At 36.6% G+C, this 27992-nt stretch overlaps 1 protein-coding gene across 14 annotated transcripts in view; it reads right to left on the bottom strand.

The window, feature by feature from the left end:
* The window catches only part of Atp11c (ATPase phospholipid transporting 11C (ATP11C blood group)), a 176446-nt gene that overhangs the window by 79913 nt on the left and 68541 nt on the right, over positions 1–27992 (bottom strand). For 12 of the 14 annotated variants that reach the window (XM_004862303.3, XM_013078680.3, XM_087202110.1 and 9 more), the window contains 4 exons: positions 8679–8798; positions 4702–4791; positions 2338–2418; positions 262–369 (listed from right to left, as the gene is read on the bottom strand). In XM_004862303.3, coding sequence (XP_004862360.2) covers positions 262–369; positions 2338–2418; positions 4702–4791; positions 8679–8798 — 399 coding nt within the window. Of the gene's footprint in view, positions 1–261; positions 370–2337; positions 2419–4701; positions 4792–8678; positions 8799–14527; positions 14594–27992 lie in introns of those variants that run through there. The other 2 variants (XM_087202117.1, XM_087202114.1) reach the window with 2 other exon arrangements.

Here is a 27992-nt window from a genome sequence, read left to right as displayed (position 1 = left end):
TCCATTCATATGAAATATTAAATAGGTAAATGCCAAAAAAAAAGAGACAGAAAGAAGATTAGTGTTCCTGGGTCTAGGAAAAAATTGTGGAGTGACTGCTTCATGAGTATGTAGTTTCCCTTTAGGGTGATGAAAATATTATAGAACTAGATAATGCTGATGACTGTGTAACATTGTGCATGATTAAATGACACTGACCGGTACACTTTAAAATGTACATTGTTGCTACAATGAAAAAGGAGTAAACTAAAAAAAAAGAACCTTGATTTTTTCACTTTCTTTTCTCACTCGTTTTGCATTTTCAATAATGTAAACAGTGCTCTTGTTGACTTCATTGTCAGCTCTGTGTCTGAGCCAATCTTCATATCCCTAGAAGGATAAAAATAACTATGTAATCCAGCTCAGATAATGAAGTAACACTGTTAATAAATTTCTATAGAGCCCCCACAAGTCAACAGCAGATACGTATAATTACAGCATAATTTCAAATCAGAATGCTAAATACAATGATGTACATTTTAATAGCAAATTTGAGACATACTTTCAAATATGTCTTAGGTAAATACCTTTATTGTGTTGAAATGGTCCTCCATTCTTCAGATAAAAATGAAAACACAGGCATTAGAGCCTTAATATCCTTTATCTGTGAAGGACTATGATTTATTCTTCTAATTCTACTTTATTCATTAATGTTAATTTTACTTTTTTAATTTGAAAAAGAACTATTCTGGGTTTTTATTTTCTTAAAGACCTAAACACTTAAATATGTACTGCACATATTGTAGACTCTTATGCTGATCGTTTCCAAGTTAATACAATTTTTCTCCAAATGCAGAAAATATAAAGAGCAAGTTAGGACTGTTTTGACAGAGAATCTATGAGTTACAGAGATGAACAGCTAAACTAGCGTGGTGATAAAAGAAAGTACAAATTGCTGTTCGATTTTTTGAATTAAAAGTAATCACAGAAAGAACTCAATGGCTCATTTTTCTTTGCACTCTTTGTGTGGAGTAGATTGAAGCCAAAAGAACTAAGAAAGAGGATGTTCATTTGAGCATGACCTCCTCTCTTTTTTTATTCTCCTTTTTTTCACTGTAATGTCTGTATCTTTTCAAATACAACTGTTTGAAAAATCTCTTGATCACCATCTCTCTTTTTCCCCCGAAAGTGCTATATCCACCGTTCCTCCTCTGTCCCTCTTCATGATAATGTTAGGCTATCACTTCATAGGGTACATTTTGGGATGCTGATGAAGAAAGAAGGGCCCTAACATGAACTAGTATTGGGGGTAGAATGAGTCAGTAAAAGACTTTGAAAAACATACCTGCTATTCTAGAAACTAGCAATTTTATGACATTAAAGCAAATAATCATAACAACCTAATGGAAAGAACATTCCGAACATCTTTATTTAGCAACCGAACACTTGACAAAAATATTCTTACAGTTCCTGATAGGCAAGACAGAAGACCAGATAACCCCAAGAAGAAAGGTAACCTTATTTCCCAATACTGCGAAGCAAATGTTCACTCTGCAAGCTCCCATGGTGCACTTTTTTCTTTTTATCAGCTCATTTTTGTTGTTTCTTTAATAAATTTTATCTTATTCTATCCCCCCCAACCCCCCTCCCTTCCCTAGGTACAAAAGCTTTGTTTCCATTTTTCCCTTCTGTTTTTCCATGAGGCACTTTTTTAAAGTACTTTGCTAAGTTCTATTTTAAAATGTTTACAAATAAATCAGAGTCCTGTGGACTCTCCCAGTACACACTAAATTTTGTTAACCCACCCCTTCACCTCTAGTTTCCCTTTTTCATTTTCAATTCCATCTGGAAGTTTTCAAAGGTTCTAGGCTCAAAATACTTCAAAGACAACCACATCATAATCTGTGGCACTTCAAGCTCTGAGAAGAAACAGGAATAAAAATCTTCTCTACTCATGACCCCCTTCAGGAAAGATACTAAAATTAAAGTATTTGCACTTTGGAGTTCTGTGCCATAGGCAACAACAACAAAAACTCCAGTGGAATAGGAAAATTTTAGCCAGTCATATCTATCATATTAGATCTATTAATGCACAATAAAAACTCACATCCTACTTCCCAACTGAGCTGTGCCTTCTACCTACTCCATCTTTTGTTTACACTCCCACACACATATCCTGAGGAGGAAAGGAGCGATACATCGAGGATGTGTCTTACTAACAACGAAATAGGCTTTCATTAGGAACCATATAGAAACTAAATCCATCAAGGATAATGTCCATGGTATTTAAATATTCTTTGACAATGAAATTCAAACCAGGCTGGACAGAAATGAAGACATAAGTGTAAATAAATTTACCTGTTTAATGGCTGTAACGGTTATAACAAAGAAAAGTGGAAGTCCACTAGTAACTGGGCTAGTTGGTGTGTCTACTGTGACCTAGGTAAAGAAATTAAATTGAAAGTGAAATGAAAATTAACCACTAACTCATAATTCGGCACTCACATGTTACAAACATTTCAGACAGAATTACAGACAAAACATATTCCAGTAGCAGGGTGAATGTTAATTTTCATTAAAACAAAAGCAACCCACACAGCAGATATTTTAAGAGAACTCAAGCTTAGTTTTAATCTCAGCTTTGACTAACCCCTTTATTGAAATATATCCATTCATTTCCCAGCTATTTGTTGAGCAGCACTCAATCAGCCCCTGTGCTGTTGTCAGTCAGGTTCTAGAGATGCTGCTTTAAACAGGATGGAAATAAGTCCCTGCCTTCATGTAACTGGAAGCTTACAGGAGAAGGCAGACATTGAAACAAGTGTGCAGATGCTAAGATCTGAAGGGTAAATAGGAATTAACTAAATCAAAGAGGGATTTCTAGGTACAGTGAGCAGTATACACAAAGTCTCTATGATAGGAAGGAGAAAGGCACATGAATGAAATAAAAGAAGCCATCGGTAAGAGAGAGTGTGGCATAAGACGAGGGTGGAGAGAGAGGCAGGCCCAGACTGTCTGAAGGTTTTAGGCAGGAAAAGGTTACATGAACAGAATCATTCTCATTGTTTTGTGGAAGGAAGATGGATTGGAAGGAATCAGAGTTGAGGCAGGCAGTTCATTTGAAAGGCTATTGCTGTAATCCAGGTGAAAGATATCTTGGACTAGGATGGAAGCAGCAGACATGGAAAGAAATACCAGCAATATTTAGGAGGTAAAATGGCAGGGCTGGTAGGAATTAGTCTAAGGGATGATTAAAGATGTCTTCCAAGAGTCTGGTTAACATGCGTGGGATGACACCATCTTGATTACTAAAATAGAAAATACTGAAAGAAAAGTGGATTTGAGGGAAGGAGATCAAAACTTCAGTTTGCCCTCACAATCACTGACTCTCATCTCTAACCTCCAGCCAGGCCTGCTCAGGCCACATAGAGGTGTGCACGTGAGGTTTTTACACAGTTCCATGCCTTATGCAACCTCTTTTCTACCCCTGAAATACTGGTCCAGCATTCTCCACCAGGTAAAGCTCTACTAATTTTTCAAGGCCCAGGACAAGTATCATCTACTTTTTGAAGCCTTCTCAAGTTCCTCTTGGGTAGGAAAATATCCTAACTTGCACTGTATACTCATAGCACTTTGCTCATGCTACATGAATAGCTTTTATTACATTAAGCAAATACATGACTGTCTTTTCAACAATAACATGAATCCATTAAGGGTAGAAAGCCACATCTTGATCTTCATTGTATGCTACCATTTTTGTTGTGTGGACAATTGCATGGAACACAGTAGGTGCTTGGTACATATTTGCTAAATTGAACTGAAACACATTACCCACCAAATACAATGACTCTTGCAAGCAGAAATCACTATGTGGTTTATTTTATATCGCTAAGACATCAGACCATGATCTAGAGGACTTCCTTCTCAAATGTTCCATCACTCAGAATTGAAATTGGGTCCTTCTATACTATATCCCAGGTTGGTTTTAAGTAGCAGGGTTAAATTCAATTACAGTACCATTTACTAAAACCTCAAAGTGGATAAACAGAAGCACTTAACACCAACAAGGCTACTGGACAATTTCATTGGAATTGTTATGCTTCATTTAAAAAATGAAATGAGAAAAAAAAGTACCTTTAGTGTGGTAACATTTTCAGGTGGCAATTACAGTGAGGGAAAGATTTTCATAGTTTAGAGATTTAAAGATGGAAGACGCAATTTAAAATGTCTAAAATTTTAAATGGTAAACAGTAGAAGGAACAAGAAAAGCAGATCAATCTACTATGCGCTCATACTTCAAAGGAGTAAGTGAATGAGGCAGAGCAAAACTGGTAATCTGGATGATAAGTGATTAAGTTTTCAATTAGGCTGGATGGAACTGGTATTTAACAGAGTAAAACTGTTAGTGTGAACTATTTCCAGCTTTGATATAGACCAATTCATTTAATGGTACACAATATACTTCCTTCTTGGATGAACAAAGATGTGAAAATTTTAAAGTAACAATGAAATAAAATCTCAACAAGTTTTCTTGTAAAAGCACAGTTTTAGAAATCTATAAAAATCATATAAATCTTAAAATGTATTATTTCTACTTTAAAAAGCCATATTACAGTAAGCCTTGGAACATCTTTGTTTTTAATCAAAGGTCATTTTAAGGTTAGAAATTTCTTTTAAAGCAATCAAGTTTTTATGTTGAACACCTAGTTATGGAGCTCTTACCTGTACAAGGAAAATGATGAGAAAATAAAAATTTGCAATTCTTCTAAACTGTTCAAATAAATTCTTTGGGAGGAAATTCCAAAGTGTATACTACAAAGGAGAAAGAAAAAAGACTTGAAAAATCCTTATAGTAATGACTAATGTGGTCCAGATTATCATATAAAGTAATATTTAGTACATCTAATATTTTGAAACTCAAACCTCAAATATGTGCATACACATATATTTACAAGCATGGCACAGAAGTTCTTTTCAGAAATGAAGTTTCACTCTACGCCTTACAATGGCCACCTACTCTCATATTTTTATTTCTTTAATTCAATCTAAAATAGGTTTCTTGTTACATACTTTCATATGATCCTCTATATACTTCCTAAATAGCACTTATAAGAGCAGGTTGCTCACCTGTTTTGTTAACTATTTTTTCCTCAACACCTAGCACAATGCCTAGTACAGATCAGACAGTAAGGTACTTGCAAAAATGAATGAACAAATTAATTCCCCTTGCTCTGCGAACCTTTGGAGTCTTGATCAATGTCAGATCCTTCATCTCTGCCCCTACAAGCAGAGCCTCACATCTTCATGACTGCTGAGAAGGTGTACACACATCCTGGGGCACACAGGGCTTTGACTTCAATTAACAATATACCATCCAGGAGTTTGGTAAACGTTTAAATGCCAAATTACACATGGGTACAAGGACAGAATTCTTTGGTTAACTATCAAATCATACGTACTTTCTTACTGATAAATCCTAAGTTCAAGAACTGAGTCATTTACAAGTTACCAAATGTTGGATTTTCTAGATGTCTAAAGACAACAAGAAACAAGAAAGTTTTCTAAACATACAAGGCTAACTTTACACTTGAAAGGTCTCCATCCCAATCATATACATTATATGAGAATATATCCATTAGTAAGGTGGTTGAAAGTCATAGTCACAGACCATGACAAAGTATATGGGAATTTACTATTACCCTCTCTTTTTAAAACAAGAGTTATGGGCTCAAAGTTCACAGAATCCTGAGAGAATGAAGATAAATGGAGGCAAATACATTCAGCAGCGCAACTACATTGCAACCAATAGCCAACTCAGAACTGGGGCTCAAGAGCCGGGGATTTAGCTCAGTGGTTTCGCCCACCACTGCACAAGCGCAAGGACCCAAGTTCGATCCCCAGCACTAAAAAAAAAAAAAAAAAACTAGGCCAAGAACTGGGGTTCAAGAAAGAGCCTTAGCATGGACCATCCAAAAGTAAATGCAGAATTGTATGTGGATGAGCATTATTTAGGAGAAAGCTCTATACTGTTCATGAGCTTTCCAAAGCAGCTTGTGACCAAAAATAAATACTAGTAGAAACCATTGATTCCATCACTTTGAACCCAATGTCCAGAATGGCACTGAACTGCCTCAATCAATTGAGATCAATTTCCTAAAGAAAGTAAGTTAAATTCTAACAACAGGCTAACAATTGAGCTTCTGACTATTCACCTTCTGTTCCCAAACAATAAAGTTACATACAGTCCTCTCTAGGAAGTAGTGTTAACACATCAAAAGGGAACACTTTTGTAATTGCTGTTTCTAAACCCTGTTAGTCTGCTACTTGTTTAATTTGTTTGTTGCTTGTTTTTGTTTTTGCAGTGGTAGAGATCATCAACCCTGGTGCCTCACATATACCAGGAAAATAGCCACCACTGAAGTACACCCTCACCTTCATCACTGTTTTATTAAATGTACGGCTTCACTGAGGAACTCTAGTTACTCCCTTCATCAAGGCACGAGCTACTGAGACCTCAAGGTGTCATAAGCTCCCTTACCACAGGTGAACACACAAGAAACATCAAGGTTTTTTTTTTTTGGTTTTTTTTTGAGACAGGGTCTCACTATATAGTCCAGGCTGATCTGTAACTTGCTGCAATCCTCCTGCCTAAACTTCTGGCGCTGGGATTACAGGCATGCACCACTGTGCCCAGCTCACATTAAGATGTTTTTAAATCAAGCAATCATACAATCAAACCAGATGTGGTGGCAAACGCTATAATTCCAGCACTCTGGGAGGCTGAGCCAGGAAGATGCCAACTTTGAGCAACTCAGTAACTTAGCAAGACTTTGTGTCAAAATAAATAATAAAAAAGGGCTGAAGATGTAGCTTAGTTTGAAGGCCCTGGTCTCAATTCCCAGTACTACAGAAAAAGAAAGAGGGGAAACCTCTGCCTTGGTCATTTACTCCACTAATTTAACTAAAGGGCAAATTAAGATTCACACCTTTTCATATAGTACAAATGTAATATTCTAATGCAATATTGCATTTTAATGTAATATTTTAAGACCAAGAGAAACATATATTTTAGAATTTTTTAATTAAAAGTGAAATTGAATTAGAGTCATATACACTAAGTTATTCAAGTTAACCCGTTTATCTACAAAGTATACTGTCTAGCTTGGTCAGGTGCCACAAATAAAAAGCAATGTTAATCACAGAAAGAAAATTTGTGCATAATAGTTGTTTTAGACACAATCATGAGAATTGACTTTTTTTGTCCCAAGTTCTTGTTCAGAAGTCAGTAAATGCATCTGTCATATTATCTTAATATACAACTATAGACTTAAAAAGTAGCTCTAACATTTAGAACATGCTTAAAACTTTCTGTAAAAAAAAATACCAGCATCCCAAATATATACAAGGTATTTTTCACCTACTTTGTAAGGAATTAAATAATTGATACAAAAGTGTGACCTTTAAAAGCGAAAACATGTGAGAAAGTTGTGGGTCACTTACCTCAAACATCTATCACCTAACTTAACTTGAAACCAAGATCTTACAACTTTACTAAACAACTTTCCATATTCAAAGGAGGAAAGCTGACGTGATTATCAGCTGTAAGAGTCTATTATTTCATTCAAGCAAAAGGCAGCTTTAGAATTGTACTTGCTTGGAGGCTTAGGGTATAGCTCTGTGGTAGATCACCTGCTGAGCAAGCAAGTGGTTCTGGGTTCTATTCCCAGCACCAAAAGGAAAATTAAAATTTGTTTTTATCTCTACTCACCAAACTTTCCAATTTAGCATTAGAAATGCTGAAGGAGAAGCTAAGGCTCCAATAAATTGTCCTAATGCTTCTGTACAGCACAAGATAAAGGGAAATGGGTAAAAATGTAGTAGCTATATAAAGCAATGAAATTAGCAGCCAATGGACCTATGAGAATGAACACTGATTTTTCTAACTACTACAAGGATTTGGATGGAATGGAATAAAATAAGATTAGATGCAAATAAGTAACTCATCCTAGTACCTGTTCACTCTTCTAAATTACTGTATCCATTTTATTATCAACTCTCCTTGATGTAGGCATTAAATCCAATTTTGAGCATCATAACAGTCACTTCAACTACCAATGTCATGCAGAATGCTCTTTCATTTGTTAAGCACTGCTCTTTATAGCATAAATTCAGATTAAAAGCAAAAAGAGGCACAGAACTGAATCAGAATTACAAGACACTTTCAAGCAGTTAGATAAGACTGAACAGAGAAGTCTAAAGAAGTCTACTGATGATTTTGATTTTTTAAATGAGGAGAAATGCCAGTGTAATTTTAGGATTGAAACTTTGACCCAAAACGTAAGTTTAAGCATGAGCATATGTTCCAAATGAGTTAGGTGAGATTCACTGATTATTATTCTAATGAAGGGATTTCCAGATTAGAGTCAGAATTTTTATAGAAAAAAATGTAGAAGACATAACCACGATGGAAGTTAGAGATAATAAAAATTTTAGCAGAGTGCAACTAATACTCTTTTTGCTAAAGAAGAAAATTTCCAAGTTTTCCAACTGTCTTTTGGGGGTGCCATAGTTGGTACATGATCTGTACAAGTGCATAACCATACAGTATATGAATATATAAATGTATCGTCTTCCTCAGAAGCATAAATAAGTTCCTTATCTCATCTTATGAACATCTACTGAGTTTAAAAAAAACTTACCTTAGATGAGACTATTCTGTTATCACAAAATCTCTGCGCAATATAAGTTTCTGTTTCTGAAATTGGATGATTGCCAACAAACACTGTGCGTGTACCGACTCGTTTCTCCTCTCCAGCACACTGACCAAAAAAAGAAGGAAAAGGTTAGCTTTTCATTACACTTCTCCATGCTTCCTCCAAGCTTAGAATCCTTGCCTAAACACATCTGGCTATAATCTAGGGAGAGACAGCAGAGGAGGAAATCTCATTAGGAAATTCAAAATCCACTAAGCTCTTAGTTACTGACTTAGTGAAGATTAGTAAAAATGTTGCTTGGACCAACTATTCTGAAGCTAAACAGTACAATTCTAAAATTATTAAAGCATCTGAAGGAATACATGGAAATTCACCCCAAAATATGGCACCCTGGTGTACTGGTTATCTCAAATTAAAGGCCCTTAGCAAATATTGTAGTACACGTTGCAAGCAGCTTTACTCTGATCTTGCACTAGCTACCCCAAAGACAAGAGCAATTACCTTTCATCCTTTCCTGGAGTTTTCATTAGCTAAACTCTCATCTATAGGGAAGAGGGCTGAAGAATGAGCCACTCCTGGACAGAATCTGTCATAAGCTTTGATCACCTCAGAAGGAGGCCCATTCAATTTCCAGAGAATTATTTACTAACTATTGTCTAAGCACTGGATCCATTCATCCACCTAAAATCATTTACCATTCCTCAAATATTCACATTCTCCATCTCTCCTTCCTCTAGGAGGATGGGTACATTAGTATCTGTACTCATAAGGTAATCATAGTCCTGTGATCCTTCTAAAATACTGTACATGTTAATAAATTTGTGTATCTTTTCTCCTATTAATCAGTCTACTAATAAATTCATTCCAGTGAATCTCTGAAGGATATCCTAGAGAAATAATACTGTATTTTTATTGTCAGTCATTTTTCTTTTATCCACAGTCCAAATGGATGTCAACCATCACCTTCACAGCAGCAGTTAGAAAAGGTTGGACTGGGAATATCTGATCTATTATACAACTATTGTACTGAGGACAACCTTGTCAACTACCTTACTAGAGAACAGAAAGCACAATGTAAATTACTACTAAACATAAAATAATTATACTTGTAAGTATATAAGTCAGAAACAGAATGGATGCTTCTATTAATGTAATGATCAGCTATTTCTACGAAGCAACTTTATAATTTTTTGGCTTAACAGGAAAGTGCTGTCTTTCCAATCTCACAAAACCTATTGTCCGATGAGCCCCATTTCACATAATATATTTCTAATGCTCATTTTACATTTTTAAAAAGTAGAGTCATAGATTCTGGAAGTTCCAAAATAAAGCTCTATTTACCTTACCCTCTAATTTCACTGACGCTTCACTCTGTTTTCTTCTCTTAAAGCAAAATAATACATTTTCTTTTGAAGCTGAGATAGTCACCATTGATGGTACTATATTATGCTTGAGTCAAAAGAAGTGTAACAAACCAAATCCATATATATATATTTCCATCCTTAGTTTTTTAAAGATAATTCTTCCATCTAAAATATTTAAAAATACACAACCACAAAGATTTTCCTTCCTTTCTATGATATATGTAAAGGTCAAAGATGTAAATCTTCACCCTCAAAATAATTTCAAAATTTTCCAAATGTCTATGTTTGACTGTATTCTAGTCTGTAGATATTATACAAAAAAGTTTACTTTTAAAAATAAAAATCAAAGTATAGATAAATCTCATCATCATTTTCATTTAACCATATGAAATAATTATTTAGTGGAGTACTGCCTTCAAATTAGTACAAAATGACTCAAAAAGAAATAGAGATTAAAAAAAAGAAACTGGGATAAATGGAATGAAGTAGGCGAGAAATCCAGGTTGTATATAAAGGGTAGTGACTTCTGGAAAGCTGTGCCAACTTGGGTTAGGGGAATTTGTAGGGTCCCTGGAGACTGAGAAAAGCTCAGTAATTATCTGTGTTATATAGTTTAGCTACCTGCCACCCAAGGACAGGGCATTGAAACAACTGTTTTCCCAGGTCTTTTGCATGCTAAGAGTGATGTGCAGGCAAATTTTCAAACAGTTCCTGGAAACCAGTAAACAACACCTTTACCAGAATGATAGTTTGCAACCTTTACTTATCGTACAAGGTCTGACATAGCTTACTAATAAAAGCACTAAATTTCCCATAGCATTTCCCATAACATCCAGCAAAATTTCTATTGAAAGTGAATACACCCGTGAAATTTAGTTTACTTGGGCCCATTCACCTCTAATTCCTGCCCTCTGTTGCTTCTCTGTAGTCTTCACAGCAGACCTCACCTTTATAATGCAGCAATTTGAACTTACAGAAAATGTTGAGCCCGTATATATACTGAATTTGCAATCTTTAATTTAATATCCACATGGCTGGTTAGTATTACACACAAGCAAGAAGTGCCTATAAAATAAATAAAGAAGAGCTATTTTTACACAAGTCCTCAGGTCATCCTGCAAGTATTGGTAAGGAGGGAAATGCAAAGGAAGTAGAGGGTCAGTGAAGCAGAATATTTCTTGTACTGCCAATATAGATTTCTTCTGTCGATTACAGTGGCTAATGATTAACTTAAAACAAAAATGAACCAGTACTAATTGTCTTCAACCTCTTTGCCAGAGAACATAGGAAGAAAAAAACAATGAAAAATTTTAGGCATATGATGTTTTTATTAATTCCCTACAGTAGAATTAAATTTACAGTTTTACTAAGAGGTTTCTCATACATTATTTTATCTCTCTGATTTCTTTCCAATTAAGACATAAGAGATCTCTAGCTCCATAAAATGTAGAAATGGATTGAAATTATTGTGCTTTAGAGAGGGAAGAGGGAGGGAGGGAGGATGAATGGAGGATAGAGGATAGAGATGATCCTGGCAGTGATCACAGTTAGATGTCTGAAAGAAGCTGTAGAATATCTTCTGAGTATTTCTCAAAATGGGGCACACCCAGTCCAGGCAGGTTTGGGTTTGGAGCTGCCTGAAGACTAGGGATGGGGTGGCATGGAGTAGACGACTCTTCCGTGCCTGTTTCACCCTAAAATCTACTGAACCTGAAATCTGCTAGAATTTCCCAAAACTGTATAACAGTGATAACAGTGTTTGGGTGTCATAAAACGGCAATTCTGAACTCGTGTAAATTCACTGTAACTTTCCACTTGCTGCCAATGTAGAGTGTTAAAACAGTGATGCTAGTTCCTGTGATTCTGAATAAATAGGTGCCTTTGCCAACGCAGAAAAACTCCAAGTAGGAAGCATTTTAAGATTCCCATTTGGATAGCACACAAGATAGTTTCGAGTGGGAGTGCATGACTCCTGCCATCTCATAATGCATTTTATTTATTTATTTATTTTTGGTACCAGGATCGAACTCGGGTCCTTGCGCTTGCGCAGCAGGTGGCAAAACCACTGAGCTAAATCCCCGGGCCACATAATGCATTTTAGTTCATTAGAAGCCCATCCTGTGCTAGACTCATTGCCATTCTAATAACTTTAGTAATAGCATTTTTTAACTTGAAATATGCTGGTACCAACTCTGTTTTAATGACAGAAAACACTCTACATAGAAAGTATCAAAAACATTAAAAAATTAGACTTAAGATATATAAATTAACAAAGAAAAATCACCCTCTTCTGCTCTTGATTAATACATTCATAATATAATCTTAATAGTTTTTAAAAAGCAAGTAATTTATATCAAAAATCCCTCTCAATAAAAATCAAAGTAAAATAGTACTTTTAGTCTCTCTGCCCCTCTCTCGCTGCCCCCCCCCCCCCGTCTCTCTCGCTCTCCATCCTTCACAGGTGCTGGCTGATTTAAACGGATCACTTAGCCCTAGATATGTAATTCTTAATCATGGCCACACATGGGCTTTAAACACAATACTGTCGTTTATGTCTTCTGTTTAGTATTTAACATTTAATTTTTTAGAGGCTCCCGAGTTAATAATCTGCTCTAATTTACAAGCAGGGCTGAGAATTAATGCCACAATATATTCATTCTCTCTCTCTCTCTCTCTCTCTCTCTCTCTCTCTCTCTCTCTCTCTCTCTCTCTCTGCTGTCTAGTAACATCCTAAAAGTTTTTAGAGTAGTACTCATAGTTCTACAGTTTCTTTCAGTGATTAAAATAATTTAAACAACTTGCTTTCATTGGATAAAAATTCTTAGTAAAACCTGATGACTTGGTAAAGATTAAAAACTGTTCACAACCAGGTATGGTGGTACAAAACTGTAAGTCTAGTACTCTGGCAGGCGGAAGCAAAGAGGATTACAAGTTTGAGCCCAGCCTGAGCAACTGAGCCAGACCCTGCCTCAGGTTTTAAACAAACAAACAAACAAACAGGGTCGGGGATGTAGCTCAGTGCAAAAGGCTTAGGTTAAATCTCCAGTACCACAAAAAACAAACAAGAAACTGCTCACAATCCAGCTGTTTTCTTTTCTGAAACACTGATATTTTGGAACTGCATAACCAGTCTCAAAAAGGATAAACGAACTCAAAATGAAAGAACGTTTCATTAAAATTCAGATGCCTATTACAATGCCCCCAAAGGCACATTACCAAACCAGGGCTGGGGGAAGGGTGACCCTTGCAAGGAGGAGAGCACTACAGTGCCGGAGAACATTTCCAGTGTATTAAACTTCTCGGTTAAAAGTGGTCACTTGCTGGGGTTTCCAAACCCACTCCGTTATAATAAGCCAAGATGAATAATCCTGATGTGCAATTTATAGTCATAACTCTAAAATGATCCTTAAAAGCACTTTTCAGATTTCACTTTTACTACAACTATAACTTCTTAAATGATGAAGCTGTCACTCCCTCCTTTGCCAGGGGAAGTAAAGTAAGATCAAGACAGGACATTTTGTGTTGTTTTGCCTTTAAAACTTAATTGCAGTGTATTTACTGGAATTCTTAAATACCTCACAAAAGACAAATAATACAGAGTTCATTCCTAGACACAAAGATCATCTCTAATTAGGCATTACCCGATGGCAGAATATTTATTTGAATAAAAACTGCTACAGGAAATAGATACTAAGTTCCACATAAACACCTAAATTAGTGAGCACAATACAGTACTGCATTTAGGAAAAATCATTTATCATGAGAACTTGGCTAAGAAAAACATCGTGTTTGAAAGCTCAGAGTTGGACTTTAACTACAGTATATCCATGTGATCCACCCAGCCACTTAACAGCACTAAGGACAATCCATGTAAAGTGTTCCCAACCTGATTTCTCCCTCCAACTATGTGCTCACCTAAGGACTTAAGGGCTATGGAAACATGGCTCTAAAAAATGAAATGCAGTTGATGGATCAAAAATGCTATAAACATTGTGTGACTCAAAGTTCTAAAAGGAAGATTTTTTTTAATGATTCAGGCATTTTTTCATTTGTAGAAAATGATCAGAGACTCCCCATGTTCCTACTGAGACTCAACAATTCAACTTTTCTTAACAGTATCTTTTCTAACCCTGAGTCTGACTATGCACACAAACTAAACTAGGGAGGAACTGAACACGTAAGTCTACAAGGTCTCAAAGTTACTTTTCACATTTTCTACCCACATCCACACACCACCTTTAATTCCAAGCACTTCACAAACTTTACAACTCTAAGTAGGGCAGCAATTAACTATTACAGAAGCAGTAGAGAGGCTGACAATCCAGCTCAACATTTATGTTTGCCCTTAAGAAATTAATAAAAACACATATGTAAATCAAAAGCAAAAATAAAAAAGGTCCCAGAACCTCTATGCACAACTTGGCTGAAGGGAAAACACACACACACACACACGCACACACACACACACACACACAGATTACAACCTTCAGAGGCAGGAGGGAAAGATGGGACCATCTGCATACTGACAGGTAGAAATCTTAACCCAAAGGCAGCTAAATCCCAGAGAGAAAGCTGCAGATTATCAAACAACTTGTACCAACCCCTGTGATCCTTGCAAAGTTTCCCAGAATTTGGGAAGACAGCCAAGTGTGGCTTGAGGAGTTTGTGTACTTCCATGGGAGGCAGCAAAGGAAGCATGAGACAACTTAGTCTATTCCTTAGGGGACTGAAGCAGCACTCTGGTGGCCTGGTCTTCATAACTGCACCATTTCACATCTTTTTGTTATTCTTCTCCCAAGACCTGAATTTGCCTTACTTTAAAATATCCATATCTTGCATGGCATAGTATTCTCTCATCTAGGAAAGTTTTCTCTAACCTCTACCTACAATAAATGGGCCATGATAGGAGGTGGAGCTAAACATTAAGCTTCTTAGAAAAATTCAGTTGAACTTTTGGTTTATAGAGGTAAGCAGTTTGAGAGGAAGAGACGTAACCTAGGTATTTGGAAAGATATAGATTTTCCCCATCCCAGGAGAGGAAGTGTAATACTAAACAATGGTGCTTTAAAAATATGTACAGAAATATATGTAGGGCCTACGCAGATGGTTTCTGTGAAAAGGTCCCTTAGGGCTGCAAGATTTTCTTTACTGTTTAAAGATCTCATAGGTAAGAAAGTTTTGTATCTCACCTGCAAGGTGTAATATCTACCAATGGCTAGCAAGAGTCACTGAGTATCAGGGAAAATACTTTTACCAATATCATTATCTAGAAGAGATAAATTATTTTCCAAAAACTAGTTTCTAGATTACCAGAGAAAAATTTTTATTACAGTGTAAGAAGAGATACTCCAAATGAAATGTCATACAGAAAGCAAACTAGCTGAAAGAATATGTCCAAGTTGTAAATTAATTTGAATAACGTAAGCAGGCTCTATCAGTTTATTTTTAACATCACGAAGAAAAAGGTAGAAAAAGGTAGGTAGGGGGCCGGGGATTTAGCTCAATGGTTTCGCCGCCTGCTGCACAAGCGCAAGCACTCGAGTTCGATCCCTGGTACCAAAAAAAAATGGAAAAGGTAGGTTAAGAAAAAAGTCATGCTCCACTGTGGAGCACGACTTCATTGAATAAGCAAAGAAAGTAAGGGCAGGGGATTCTGAGTTCTGACACACAGAAGGTAGTCTGCAGCAAGTGGGATGAGCTGCATGCCAACAGGGAGGCTGGGTAGCACGCAGCCATGGGTGTCTGGCCTAAGGCGGCTGTGGAGCCAGAGCCCACTTGGAGCCTGAGGGCCTGGGGCTGGGGCCTATGGAAGGGGCACACTATCAGCTGGTTACATGTGCGAATTGCTCCTCCAACTGCATCAAGGGAGACCGGTCATTGTGACCCTTAGCTGCCAGAATCATCACATCATCAGAGACAACCTGAGCTGGTTCTCCAACCTCGAGGAACACTGAAGAGATCCTGGAGAGAAGGGGTGCTGAGTTGCCAGCGAGGGGCCCTGGGACTGAGTTCGGAAGAGGGGGAGGGTGTTCCCCTGCTGCACTGGGTGAGAATCTCACCCGCTATGGCAAGACAGAGGAGAGCTGACTTGTGCACTGCCTTCTAGAAAGATGCCTCATTTTGTCTGGGTCTCTAGGACTTGGCTTGCTTCCTGCCATTAAGCACTTAACAGTTAACCCTGAGCAACACTGGGGCAGCGCCCTCACTCCAGAAACGCATTTAAGTACTGACTATGGGAAGTGTCATTTCAACCAGTCCATTTCTGTTTGCAGGAGATACACTCCTATGTCTGTTTATATCAACTATTTTTGCATATTTGTTATTTAAAATGTTGCATTTGCCTTTGATGTTTGTTTCTAGTGAAATTTATTAAGTTCTAGTTATTTTCTTTTACTAATTTGTGTTTGTGAAAAATAACCTATAATTTTGTGCTACAATCTATAAAAACTCCTATAGTACACTAGATATACTTTTTATACTTCTCCAGAACTCAGTGATATTCTTTTACGATACAAAACAAACACGTTTGGGACACTGAGAATGAATAGGAAGGAAGTGCCAGAAGATCTGCAAAAGAAAAAACTAAAAAATGGAGAAATGTTAGCATATCAGAGAGGAAAAGTCTGTGTTATGAAATGGAAAGACAAAAAGACGTCTCCTTATTGTGAACTATTCATAATACAGAAATGATAGAACTTGAAAGAAGAAACAAAACTTTAAAAAACTCCAATAGTGGTCCATGATTATAATTTTATGGGTGGTATGGACAGAACTGATGATATCTAACAAACTATCCTGTAATCAAAAAGTGAGGAAAAATATTATTGTAAAATACTTATGCACCTTCTGGATGAAACAATATGAAACTCATTTGTTATTTATTCAAAACAAGGGAGTTCAAAAAGTCATTTACAATTTACATTAGGTCTAACAGACCAAATAACTGAAAAATACAGGACAGCAAAACATCAACCAGGATGTCCATCATCAATGTCTTCACCATTACCTTTAGTGGGCAGACATTTTATTGAAATTCTATCACCCAGAGGAAAAAAGGACAGGCCAACACAATAGTGTAAAGTGTGTTGTTCAAAGATAATAATTTAAAAAGAATCGAAAGAGACTAGATACTACTGCCCAGATTGTAATGTTGTATAGTATATCGAATGTTTTAAGATATACCATACACAGAAAAATTATTGAATAAACTTGACAAAATTGTCATTTTTATATTTCCTATTATAAAAATTAATTAAAATGTGCAATTTTTGGTCATCTTGTATTTAAATAATTGGACTGGTAAATGGTTAAAGATATCACCTCTGGCTGCTGGGCCCATGGAAAAACAAAAACAAAAGACAGCCACTTTTTCAGTGAAGCATTTTCAGCCTTCAATTCAAGCACGATAATATAGCCAGCCTATCCTAGTTGTGTCATTTTATTGCCAGACTATTTTGGTTTAGACCTATGTTTCAAAGTCTAATGGACAGATGAAGAGTAGGCATATATGCCCTTGTTCCCCACTTTAGGGAGAAAGCATTGTATCGTCTCCATTCATAGAAGGAGTTTTTGTTGGAAGTATGGAGTACATGTCTTTGATCTGTTGAGAAGGTTCTGTTCTACTTCTAGTCTCCTGCTAGCTTTTACCATGAACAGCTGTAGAATTTAGTCCAATACTCTTTCTGCAACTACTGACAGGATCATGTGGCTTTTTCCTTTCCTCTGTTTAAATGATGACTTTTGGGGGTGGATCTTCCAATGCTGAACCAACACTGCCATCCCTATAACAAAACCACTTTCTTACTGCCAGGTCTGACTTCTAATAGTTTCTAATAGTTTGTTTTGTTAATCAAATTTCTATCTATGTTCATACTTTTTTCTTCTATTATCTTTATCCAGTTTTAGGATTAGCACAATGTTGATTTCCTAAAATGAGGGGAGAAGTGTTCCTTCTTTTTTCTGCTTTAAATGTTTGATATAATTTATCAGTTAAAATGTTTATGAGCCTGCTGTTGTCATATAGGTAGCTTTTCAAGCTAGGAATATACTTTCTTTAATAGGAGCTATTCAAATTTTATATTTCCTCCAGAGTTAGTTTCATTAATTTGTCTTCTAAGTTACTTCTTAGAAGTTGTCAAATTTATTTCAAAAAGGATTTTTGTAATATGCTTTCTATATCCTTTTAAATTCTGTAAAATCTGTGATAATGTCTCCTAGATCTTAATATTGTAATTTAAAAAATGTATAACTGATATTGTGTAACAGGAAGAAAAGGTCTAAAAGTGCAGGGGAATTGGAAGGGGTAGGGGAAGGGAAAAAAGGGAAAGGAAAAACTATGAGAAGAGGAAAAAAATGGAAACAAGGTCTTTGCAAATAGGGAAGGGTGAAGGGGGTGAAGGGAGGGCAAGGGAAGGGGAAAAAAATAAGAACCAAGAGACTCATGTAATGGTACAAGATCCCAATGATGAATGTAACTGTATTGTATACCTAAAATGTACCAATAAAGTTAATGGGGAAAAAAATAAAATAAAAAAAAATAAGATAATATAGCCAGCTTCACTAACGTCTTCAAGAAAGTCTGTTCTTAAAGGTTCTTCCCTATGGGTGAAGGCATTCAGGACAAGGTTTGGAAGACAGAGGAAAAGCAATGAAAATATGATCGGAGAAATGTTATTTATACCTATGTTTTCTTCAACATTAGACATGGGGGAATAAGGTTAGTGAAGTCTCAATTTCTTTATCTTTTTGTTTGTTTTCTTTTTGTTTTTTGAGACAGGGTCTCCTTTTGTAGTTCAGGCTAGTCTTGAACTATGTAGCCCAGCCTGGCCTGAAACTCACAGTAATCCTGCCTCAGCCTCCTGAATTCTGGGGTTATAGCCTTATCTTTCAAATAAGGTCACATAATCTAAGAGACTGCTCATAGTAGGATTAACACAAACATCCAGAGATTGCTATAAATGACTCTATTCACATGAGGAAAGGATGAGCTTTGCAGATGCTAACTCCCTATGGGAATATTAAAACTCTAGCAACTGGGGCAGCACAGAACTCACTCAGGCAATGTTCTCAACATCACTGAGGTATAAATGTTTCATTTAAAGCAGGAAAGTTTCTGGCACTATAGGAAAGGCATGGGCAATTCTCATGCCACCTCTGTGAGTGAGATATGGTCCAGTGGCAGAGAATGTTTGGTGCTGAAAACCCTGTTCTTTGGTATGCATGAAAGAAGACAGGAGTGGACAGACAAATGGCATGGTGGATGATAACTGAGGGCCGCTCAAGGAAGCCCTGGAGGCTGTTGTCCATAACACAGGCCATTAGTCTCTTAGATCTCTTGATCTGATACCTTGGCATTAAAATCAGGAATTAATTTCTTCCTCTGTGGCACAATACATAGTCATATGGGAATAGTACCAGAATTACTGACACTTTCTCTAAACCTTCCATCCCTTCACCAAAGCTCTGGATCTGAAGTTGCAGTGCACTATGGAGATTGGGTGTTGCAAAAAATTTAACAGATGATCCGACTATTCCTAAAATAAAAGAGATGATAGAAATTATCGAGACATTTAAAGTATAATGTATAACATTTAGTATACGAGACAGAGAAATATGAACATACCTATATAGCAAACAATGCCTTGCATTTAAATTGTTGGATTGTTAAATATGCCTCTGAGTACTGCCAAGTAGGAATGTCAGAGATGAAATGGCAAGAATATTAGAATGCAACATTCACTAATTCCCAAACTGTGTTACATGGAACAAGTTAAAATGAGGCTCCTTAGAATGCAGGAAACCTATTCCTGTAACCCCTCCACCTGGCTATTCACAGTGCATACTCACACAGCAAAAGCTCTAAAAAGTCTAGAAGAGACCTCTTTAACTTTGTGTAGATTAGCATTACCCCCAAGCACTCCATCATCGGACTCCTTTTCTCCTCAAGAAGATTCAGTTACATCACATTTAGTACGACATGATTTGGGCAATGCTACCTTATTTCTTAGCTCATCAGTGGCTACAATCATGTTAGGGTCTACTGAAAGGGAAAGCAATAGCATTCAGTGATATGACGTGAGATAACTGGTATAACTGAAAATTTTTATCCCTGTGTGCCAAAACTAAAGTAAAATTAAATATTTGGCTATGATCCCAAGTGGTGTTTTGCTTCCAAAGCTTAATTATGAGAGGCAAGAAACTAGAAGACCTTGATTCTAATCATCTTCTACTACCCATTTCTCTCTCTGTTATTTGGGGAAGTCCTGGCATTGGTTTCTTTATATGTAACTTGGAGAGGGCTTGACTAGTTGATGCTCAGATCTAAGAGGGTGCAGAGGAATCAGAGCCAGATCCAGCAAGAAACACTGAAATGTGAGTTAAAGTGGTGCATCATTTGCTGCCTATTTCAGCCTAGACCCATAAAATAAAACAAAGAAAAATCATTCAATTGTAGAGAAAAGATTGCCCATTTAAATATGAAGAATAATTTTACAAACAAATACACTTAAGGAGATACACTGAGAATAAAATTTATTTTCAGGCTTCAAATCAAAAAAGGAGGGAGAAATAAATGTAGCATCACAAAGACTAGGGAAGCGTTCCTGTGCTGATGCCTTTTTTAAGATACTTAAATAAAAGCCAAGCATGGTGGCACATGCCTGTGATCCCAGGCTGAGGCAGAAGCATCGCGAGTTCAAGCCCAGCCTGGGCCAACTTAGTGAGACCCTGTCTCAAAATAAAAAATTAAATAAAAAAAGGACTGAGGATGTAACTCAGTGAAAAGGCCCTGAATTTAATAACCAGTAGAGCAAAATGAATAAACACACAAATGAACAAATAATTAGTTAAATACATGCTGACTAAATTAAACTCTTTTAGGATGCTAATTTTGGTGCACTAGAAGGCACATGGCTCTTTCAGGCTTTAATGGTGCCCATTTAAAGCACCACAGTGGCAATTCATTTAATGGTAACCTTGATATGTGAAAAAAATGAAGGAAGGCCTTTTCAAACACGCCTGTAGGAAAATGGTTTACTCCTCCGATAAAGCACAATGAAATCTACACCCCCACATCCCAGGTACAAATAACTGCAGGTTATAACAGGTTAGGATTAACTGTTACAAGGGCAATTTTTTTTGGTTTTGTTTTTGGTGTGGTATTGCTGAACTGGCAATTTCTAGAAGTAGTGAACCTCAGAATTACAAACTTTACTTGCACACAGGGCATATATAAAGTATTAAGACAAAACAAAATAATAGAACCACTTTAAAGAATTTTCAGGCCGGGGATTTAGCTCAGCGGTTCCACCGCCTGCCTCACAAGTGCCAAGGATCCGAGTTCAATCCCCAAACAAACAAAAAAGAATTTTTACTACAGTGGATACAGTCAAAATATATGACTTCCCCAAAATAAACACCATTAATACTAAAGGCTAAATAAACTGCCTCCACACCAAACAATTTTTCACAATCTTTTTAAACAGGACAGAGTAGTTTGAGGTTCTAGTCAAATGCATGATTGAAAATAGCAGTAATTTACTTCTAAAGCACACATGCAGGTATCTAGAACAATTTTAAGAATTTGAAGCCAAAATTAAATATGTTTTCCAAGCTTTGACCACTAAAAAAGCTTTCAGTTAAATCGTGAAACAAGCACCATAACTGGTTTTTCATTAAGTGATTATTTTTTAGTGGAATACAAGCAGATTAGTCATGACCAGTTCTCAACAATTAATGTTCATAAGAGTTTAATTCTACTGATTACAATGAATTTCTCTACACTTCACATTATTACAAAGGCATGTAGTATGCTAATCTGTTAATACATTAAGTCTACTCTTACTCTACCTTTGTAAACTCAAATATGATGTAAAAATTTCTGAACACTAACAAAAAGTAATTCCAACATTAAGAGTTTTTACTGCACTTTTTTAACTGGCAGAACCCAGTGGAATTCAGGCAGTCTTCAAAGGCTGGAAATTAAAACATACTTACATTTTTTTAGCATTATATGCTATTCAATTGATGGTGGACTGGCAGACAAATAACTTTAGATGGGTAAGAAGATTGAAAATGACCATACAGTCAGTGTCCTTGAGTATTCTAAGATTTCCTACTGATGTTTCAGATTGGTTCAAAGTCATTTGCAAGCAGAGGCTCAGATAACTTATAAAAAGGTGGGGAATAAAGAGAAATATTTACATATGTGTTAATAGCGAATAGTTTCTCTAGTGTGAGAAACTGAAAGTGTAATTAAGGATACACACAGATGAAATGGCCTAATAACATATTCCTTGGATTGTGTTTCTATCGCGTGTCATATGACTGTATCAAAATTTAAATTAGGGAGAAGTTTGGCTTATGTGGACTATGCTGGCTAACTGGAGTTTTTTTCCAGATCATTATTTGTTCAATGTTGCTTTGGGGGATCTTTGTGAAACAAATCACATCCTCTGGTGTCTTGTTGGTAATTGAGATTTTTTTTTAAGTTATATGGAAAAATGTTTAAGTGCTTTCAGTTTTGTTTTGGTTGAGTTCTACTGTATTTGAATATTATTGCAGGTTGTTTTTCCCCTTGCATTATTCTTCTTTGAATGGTTTTAATTTCTGTATGTGTGTGTGTTTGATAATAAAGTTATTTTTTTTAAAAGAGAGAGGAATGGGTAAGAGAAGAGAAGAAATATAAATGTGTCAAACCAAGACACTGACTGTAATGAGAACGTTCTCCTGTAAAATTATATGTGCTTCCTCATCATTCTCAGTACAATTCTCAAAAGACACCGCCAGATAGAAAAGTTTTAAAAAATGCTTTAAGCAACACATATATTCAGAAGGAAGAAATGCCTTTGGATATGAGATCAGCTTCAACTACAGAAAGAGTGGATAAAAGGAAAAGGCAGGGTTCTCCTAATAGTTCTAGCCCCTGCTTTTGCTTGTGTTTTTTGGAAAGCAATGTGTCAGAAGGACTGTTGGATATAGATTTTATGGATTTAGAATCCAATTAAGTCCATTGTGCCTTTGAGCTTACTACAATTTTTATTCTATTAAGTAACATCAAAGAATGAAATATTTACAACAAATAAAGGGAATTTTATTTATGCAGTTTAAAGGTAATATTCTAGGACAACTAAATTTTTAAAAAATACAGCAAATAGCAAGCTTTGTTGAGGATGTGAAGTGGGACCCTCATTTATTGTTGATGGGAATGTAAAATGCTTTAGTTGTTGTGAAAACAAATTAGTTTATCAAAAAGTTAACCAGAGAATTATCATATGACCCAGCAATTCCACTAAGTACAGATTCAAAAGAACTGAAAACAAGTGTTGAAAGAAAACCTTATGATTCAGCCATAAAGAATGAGAAATTAGAGACATTTATAGCTAAATGGATGCACATTGAGACAATACTCTTAAGTGAAATAAATAGGACACACATGTAAATACCAAATAGTTTCTTGGATGTGAGAAACTGAAAGTATAAATAAGCATCAAAATGTATAATTGATAATGTGAAATAGGAAGAAAAGGTCTAAAGGAGTAGGGGAAGTTGGAGGGGAAGGGGAAAGGAAAGAAGGGAAAAGAAAAAATATGAGGAAAGGAAAAAATGGAAACAAAGTCTTTGTAAATAGGGAAGGGTTGAGGGGGTGAAGGGAGAGCTGGGGAATGGGGAAAAAATAAGAACCAAGATACATCATGTAAATGTACAAGAGCCCAATGACGAATGTAACTGTATTGTACACCTAAAATGTACCAATAAACTTAATGGAAAAAAGAAAACCTTGTTGATGAATAATCATACCTGGTAGCACAATTTTAAATAGGCAAAAGGTACAAACAACTCAAATGTTAATTGATAAACAGATCAAAACGTACTACAGCCATACAATGGAATGCTATTTAGCTATAACAAGGAAATGAATCACTGATACTTGCTACAACATAGGTGAACTTCAAAAACATTATGCTAAGGGAAAAAAGCCAGATGCAAAAGGTAGCATATATGATTGCACTATATGAAATATTTGTAGGCAAACCCATAAAAACAGAAAGCAGACTGGTGCTTGCCAGCAGCTGGAGAGAAATAATTGCTTAATGAGTATGGAGTTTCCTGTCTGGGTGACTGAAACTAGAAAGAGATGGTAGTTGGTTCAAATATGTGAATGAACTTGAGTAGAAAAACTCATATTCAATTTCTCCTACCGTACTCTCACAACACAGCTCTCATAAAACTACTGACACCAGATGCATGGGAAAACACGCACCCAGCAAGCAGTGTCTTAGCAGACACCAGCTGGCTGCTCTCTAATTCAATTCATTTCTGACTATTTACATGGAAATAGTGTCACAATCCCACAGGTGAGAGCTCAGTCCCCAAGACTGGTTCCACCCCGTTTAGATGCTAGTTGCAGCTCAAGGTGGTTTAACCTCTTCTTTGATGGACTGCTCTTAACTAGGGTTCCCACAACCTCCTCCTTGGGGTCAAATGATTCGTTTGAGCAGTTCACAGAATTCAGGGAAACACATATACCAGTTTATTAGAAAGGATTTCACAATGGATAAGACAGAGAGATAGGCGGAGGTGTGAGAGAACCGATGCAAAACCTCCATGTCCTTTCTGGGCATGCTACCTCCTATGAAACTCCATGTGTTCAGATATTCAAAGCTCTCTGAATCCTGTCCTTTTTAATTTTGCTGGTGACTACCATCTAATGCTAATAAATTGAGTGGGGAAATGCAGCAAGTCCTGTTGGTTCAGATTCTTCTCAGCCTCTCTGTATAGCATTCCTTCCTCCAGGGAAAGGGGAAGGATCCCTTTCGAAAATGGGATCTTATGATCTACCATCAATCGAGGTAGGCTACAGAATTTCTTTATGGCCAGGCTCAAGACAGAAAGGTGTCAGAAGACTAGTTTCTATGACCTGCTTTGGGGTAATAAAAAGGAACCAGGAACCATGGACAAAAGAAAACAAAAGAAAAAGGCCAAGGCATGTTGGTGTACACCTGCAATCCCAGGTACTTGAGAGGCTGAGGAAGGAGGATTGCAGGTTCCAGACCAACCTTGCAACTCAGAGAGATCCCGTCATAAAATTTTAAAAGGGGCAGTGGTTATGGCTCAGTGGTAACCAAACCACAACAAAAACCTAAGGAACCTTGCTCTGTTCCTACAAGGTCTAGCACATAGTCTAGTTTCTTCCCCCTTCTTGTCCAACCTCATTTTGCCCTCAGGCCCTCCCTTTTGCTTCTCCATTACAGCCCACTGACTTTTTCATTCCAGGTGAGCTCCAGGGCTTCTATTCCACTGCTTTCCTCAGCATAGAAGATTCTTCCATTATTTCTTTACCTACTTAAAATCACCCTTCATATCTCATCAACCATCATTTCTAACAGCTCTCTCTAAAGACAACACAAATAGAGATCAATAACTTGTTTTCTAAAATCTTTGTTTGCTTCAGGGCACTTACAATGAGCAAAGCAAATCATGAAAAAAGACTCAACTCAGTTTCTCAAAAAGCTGTAACTCCAAGGCTTCCTTAAAGTCTCCTTAACCATACCTGCCAACCTTGAGCCAAAGAAATCCTTCCTGATCTCCTTAACTCTGCAGAAAGTGCTTTTTGTAAATCTTCTGATTGGTTTCAGTAAAACAAGGCAGTGATTGCAAAAACAAGAACTTTGTAGAGTCTACTAGGACACTTTAGCTCACTCAACATAATTCAATGTAATTGGTTATTGTGATGTATGGTTAACTGATTTATAATACTTCAATTTTACCCTGAGTGGTGTTCAGATTCATCATATCCCGCTGATTAAACAGTTGAGTAAACATGGTGGTTATAGTTATTTCTATTTTTAAAAAGGTGTTAGGCTAGAAATATAATCCCCAATATAATATTGCTTCTCTGAAGGAAATCAGATTAGATTTCTGTTACTTTGGCTTAAGGAAATTTTCCATGAACATAACCGGCTGTAAAACACAAAAACAAGTTATAAAAGGGTTGTAGGGTACACACTCAGAGCTACTGTATTCGATAGAACAGAGAACTGGTATCAAGGCAAACAAAAATTCAAATCGGCGAGCCATATGTAACTATTCTCTTTTCAAGTCTACCTCATTTAATAATCATAAACCTGGACAGGGTATTTTTCACAGTACTGATTTCAACATAAGCAGAGGAGAAAGAAATACCACTAGCTTTTAGAAAGTCCCACTGAAAATTGACTTCACCAGCCAGGCATGGTGGCATGCACCTGTGAGGCTGAGACAGGAGGATCACAAGTTTAAGCATGGCCTGGACAACTCAGTGAGGCCCTGTCTGAAAAGAAAAAAAATTTTAAAGGGCTGGGATCTAGTTCAGAGCAAAGTCCCTGGGTTCAACCTCCGGTATCTATTTATCTCTGTCTCTCCCACTCTCCCACATGCAGACAACACATCTCAATCATTAACAGATACTATGTATTTACTCACATATTTGACATAATTAGTAATAAAGATGCACAAAAGATTTACTAATAAATGAGTAAACAAGAGCACATAATCACCATTACAATTTCTTGGGTCATAGTTTCCACAAAATAGGTTCTAACTATTGGGTAATTAACTCAAAATCTAGATACCTCACGTCCAATGGAAAGCCAGATTAGTATCTTTGTTGTCAGTGATTTTTATCCCCAGTCCAGAATGCATATTTGCTCATGATGCGTATGCAAACCTTACTAAGATCAAAGTATTGTTTCTATTCGTTCACAGCACATATTTGCGCCTATGAAACAATCTCCTAAAGGATGGTATGGAACAGAGAAGGAAGACCACAGGCTGAAATGGTTGTCAGTGCAATGGGACTGGGAAAAGAAACTATTGTATTTGTTCAAATGAAACTCCAAATGACAACACTAAAATTCAATATTTAAGGGCTACACAGTTGTAAAGAAAATCTTCCCTTTTACTGATACTCAAAAAATGAGTGAGTTTTCTCCCTCCAGCTTTTGCTATTCCTATGCTGAGAATACCATAACAAGTGGTATATTTTAAGCACACAAATTAGCACTTTCTAAATTTTTGGTGCCCTGTTTTAGTAGAAAAAAACTACAAACAGTAAGGTTTTTTTAAATGCACTTACCTATATGCACAACTCATGGACATGTTTCTTTGCTCTGGAGCTGACAAACAATGGAACCTTGCAAAATTTTTTAAAAACTGTATTAATATGATTTTTTTAAAGTGGCAAGTGACTTCCCTAAGGAAAGTCATTCTTTGTAGTTCTCCTAGCTAAGTGGGTTGCTGCTACTAGGACAAAATCAGGTTATATAACTTGAAGAAGATAGGTCTATGGCTCTCTAGGCCCACACTGTCTTGCCTGGTCCGGTCCAGAGTGCATGAACAGGTTTTTAATTCCATGCAGAAACAAGCAGGCAGTAGGAATAAACCTCTCAACCTTCGGAAATGGTGGTCAGAGCACTAAATGGCTCTGGACAGAAGGCCACAGGTTCAGAACTAGAAAGAGTTGACCTCAGACATTCACCCTCTCCTATCATTCTTTCCAAATCAAATCAAATAATCTGTGTGCGTAGGAGCATGTGTATCTGTATAATTCCATAAACCAAAGGCCTGTCCTTTTTATTGAAACAAATATTTAAAGAACAGGGAATGAACTAGGCACACTGATAAGCATCAAGTCCATGCTAAATTAGGAAGTTCATTTCACCAGAAAATTATATCTGAATATCAGTTCTTCTTTTCTCCGTCTGTTTTCCCATCCATAAACCGTGGAAGCCAAACAAGGTTCCTGTGGGTATCCAATATTCTACAGATTTACCAAACTCAGCAAGTTAGAACCATCAAAAAGGACTATTAAAAATGATCAAATGAACATAAGCAGTATTTACTAAAGGAATGGCAGATGATTAAGTGGTTTAGGGATCATGATTGTGTAAGTTACTTT

Source organism: Heterocephalus glaber, unplaced genomic scaffold, assembly GCF_053883595.1.
Source record: "Heterocephalus glaber isolate CG9 unplaced genomic scaffold, H.glaber_assembly_v1.0 deba00001764, whole genome shotgun sequence".
NCBI classification, from domain to species: Eukaryota; Metazoa; Chordata; class Mammalia; order Rodentia; family Bathyergidae; genus Heterocephalus; species Heterocephalus glaber.
The sequence above is the reverse complement of the archived record's forward strand: the minus strand, read 5'-3'. Positions and strand labels throughout refer to the sequence as shown.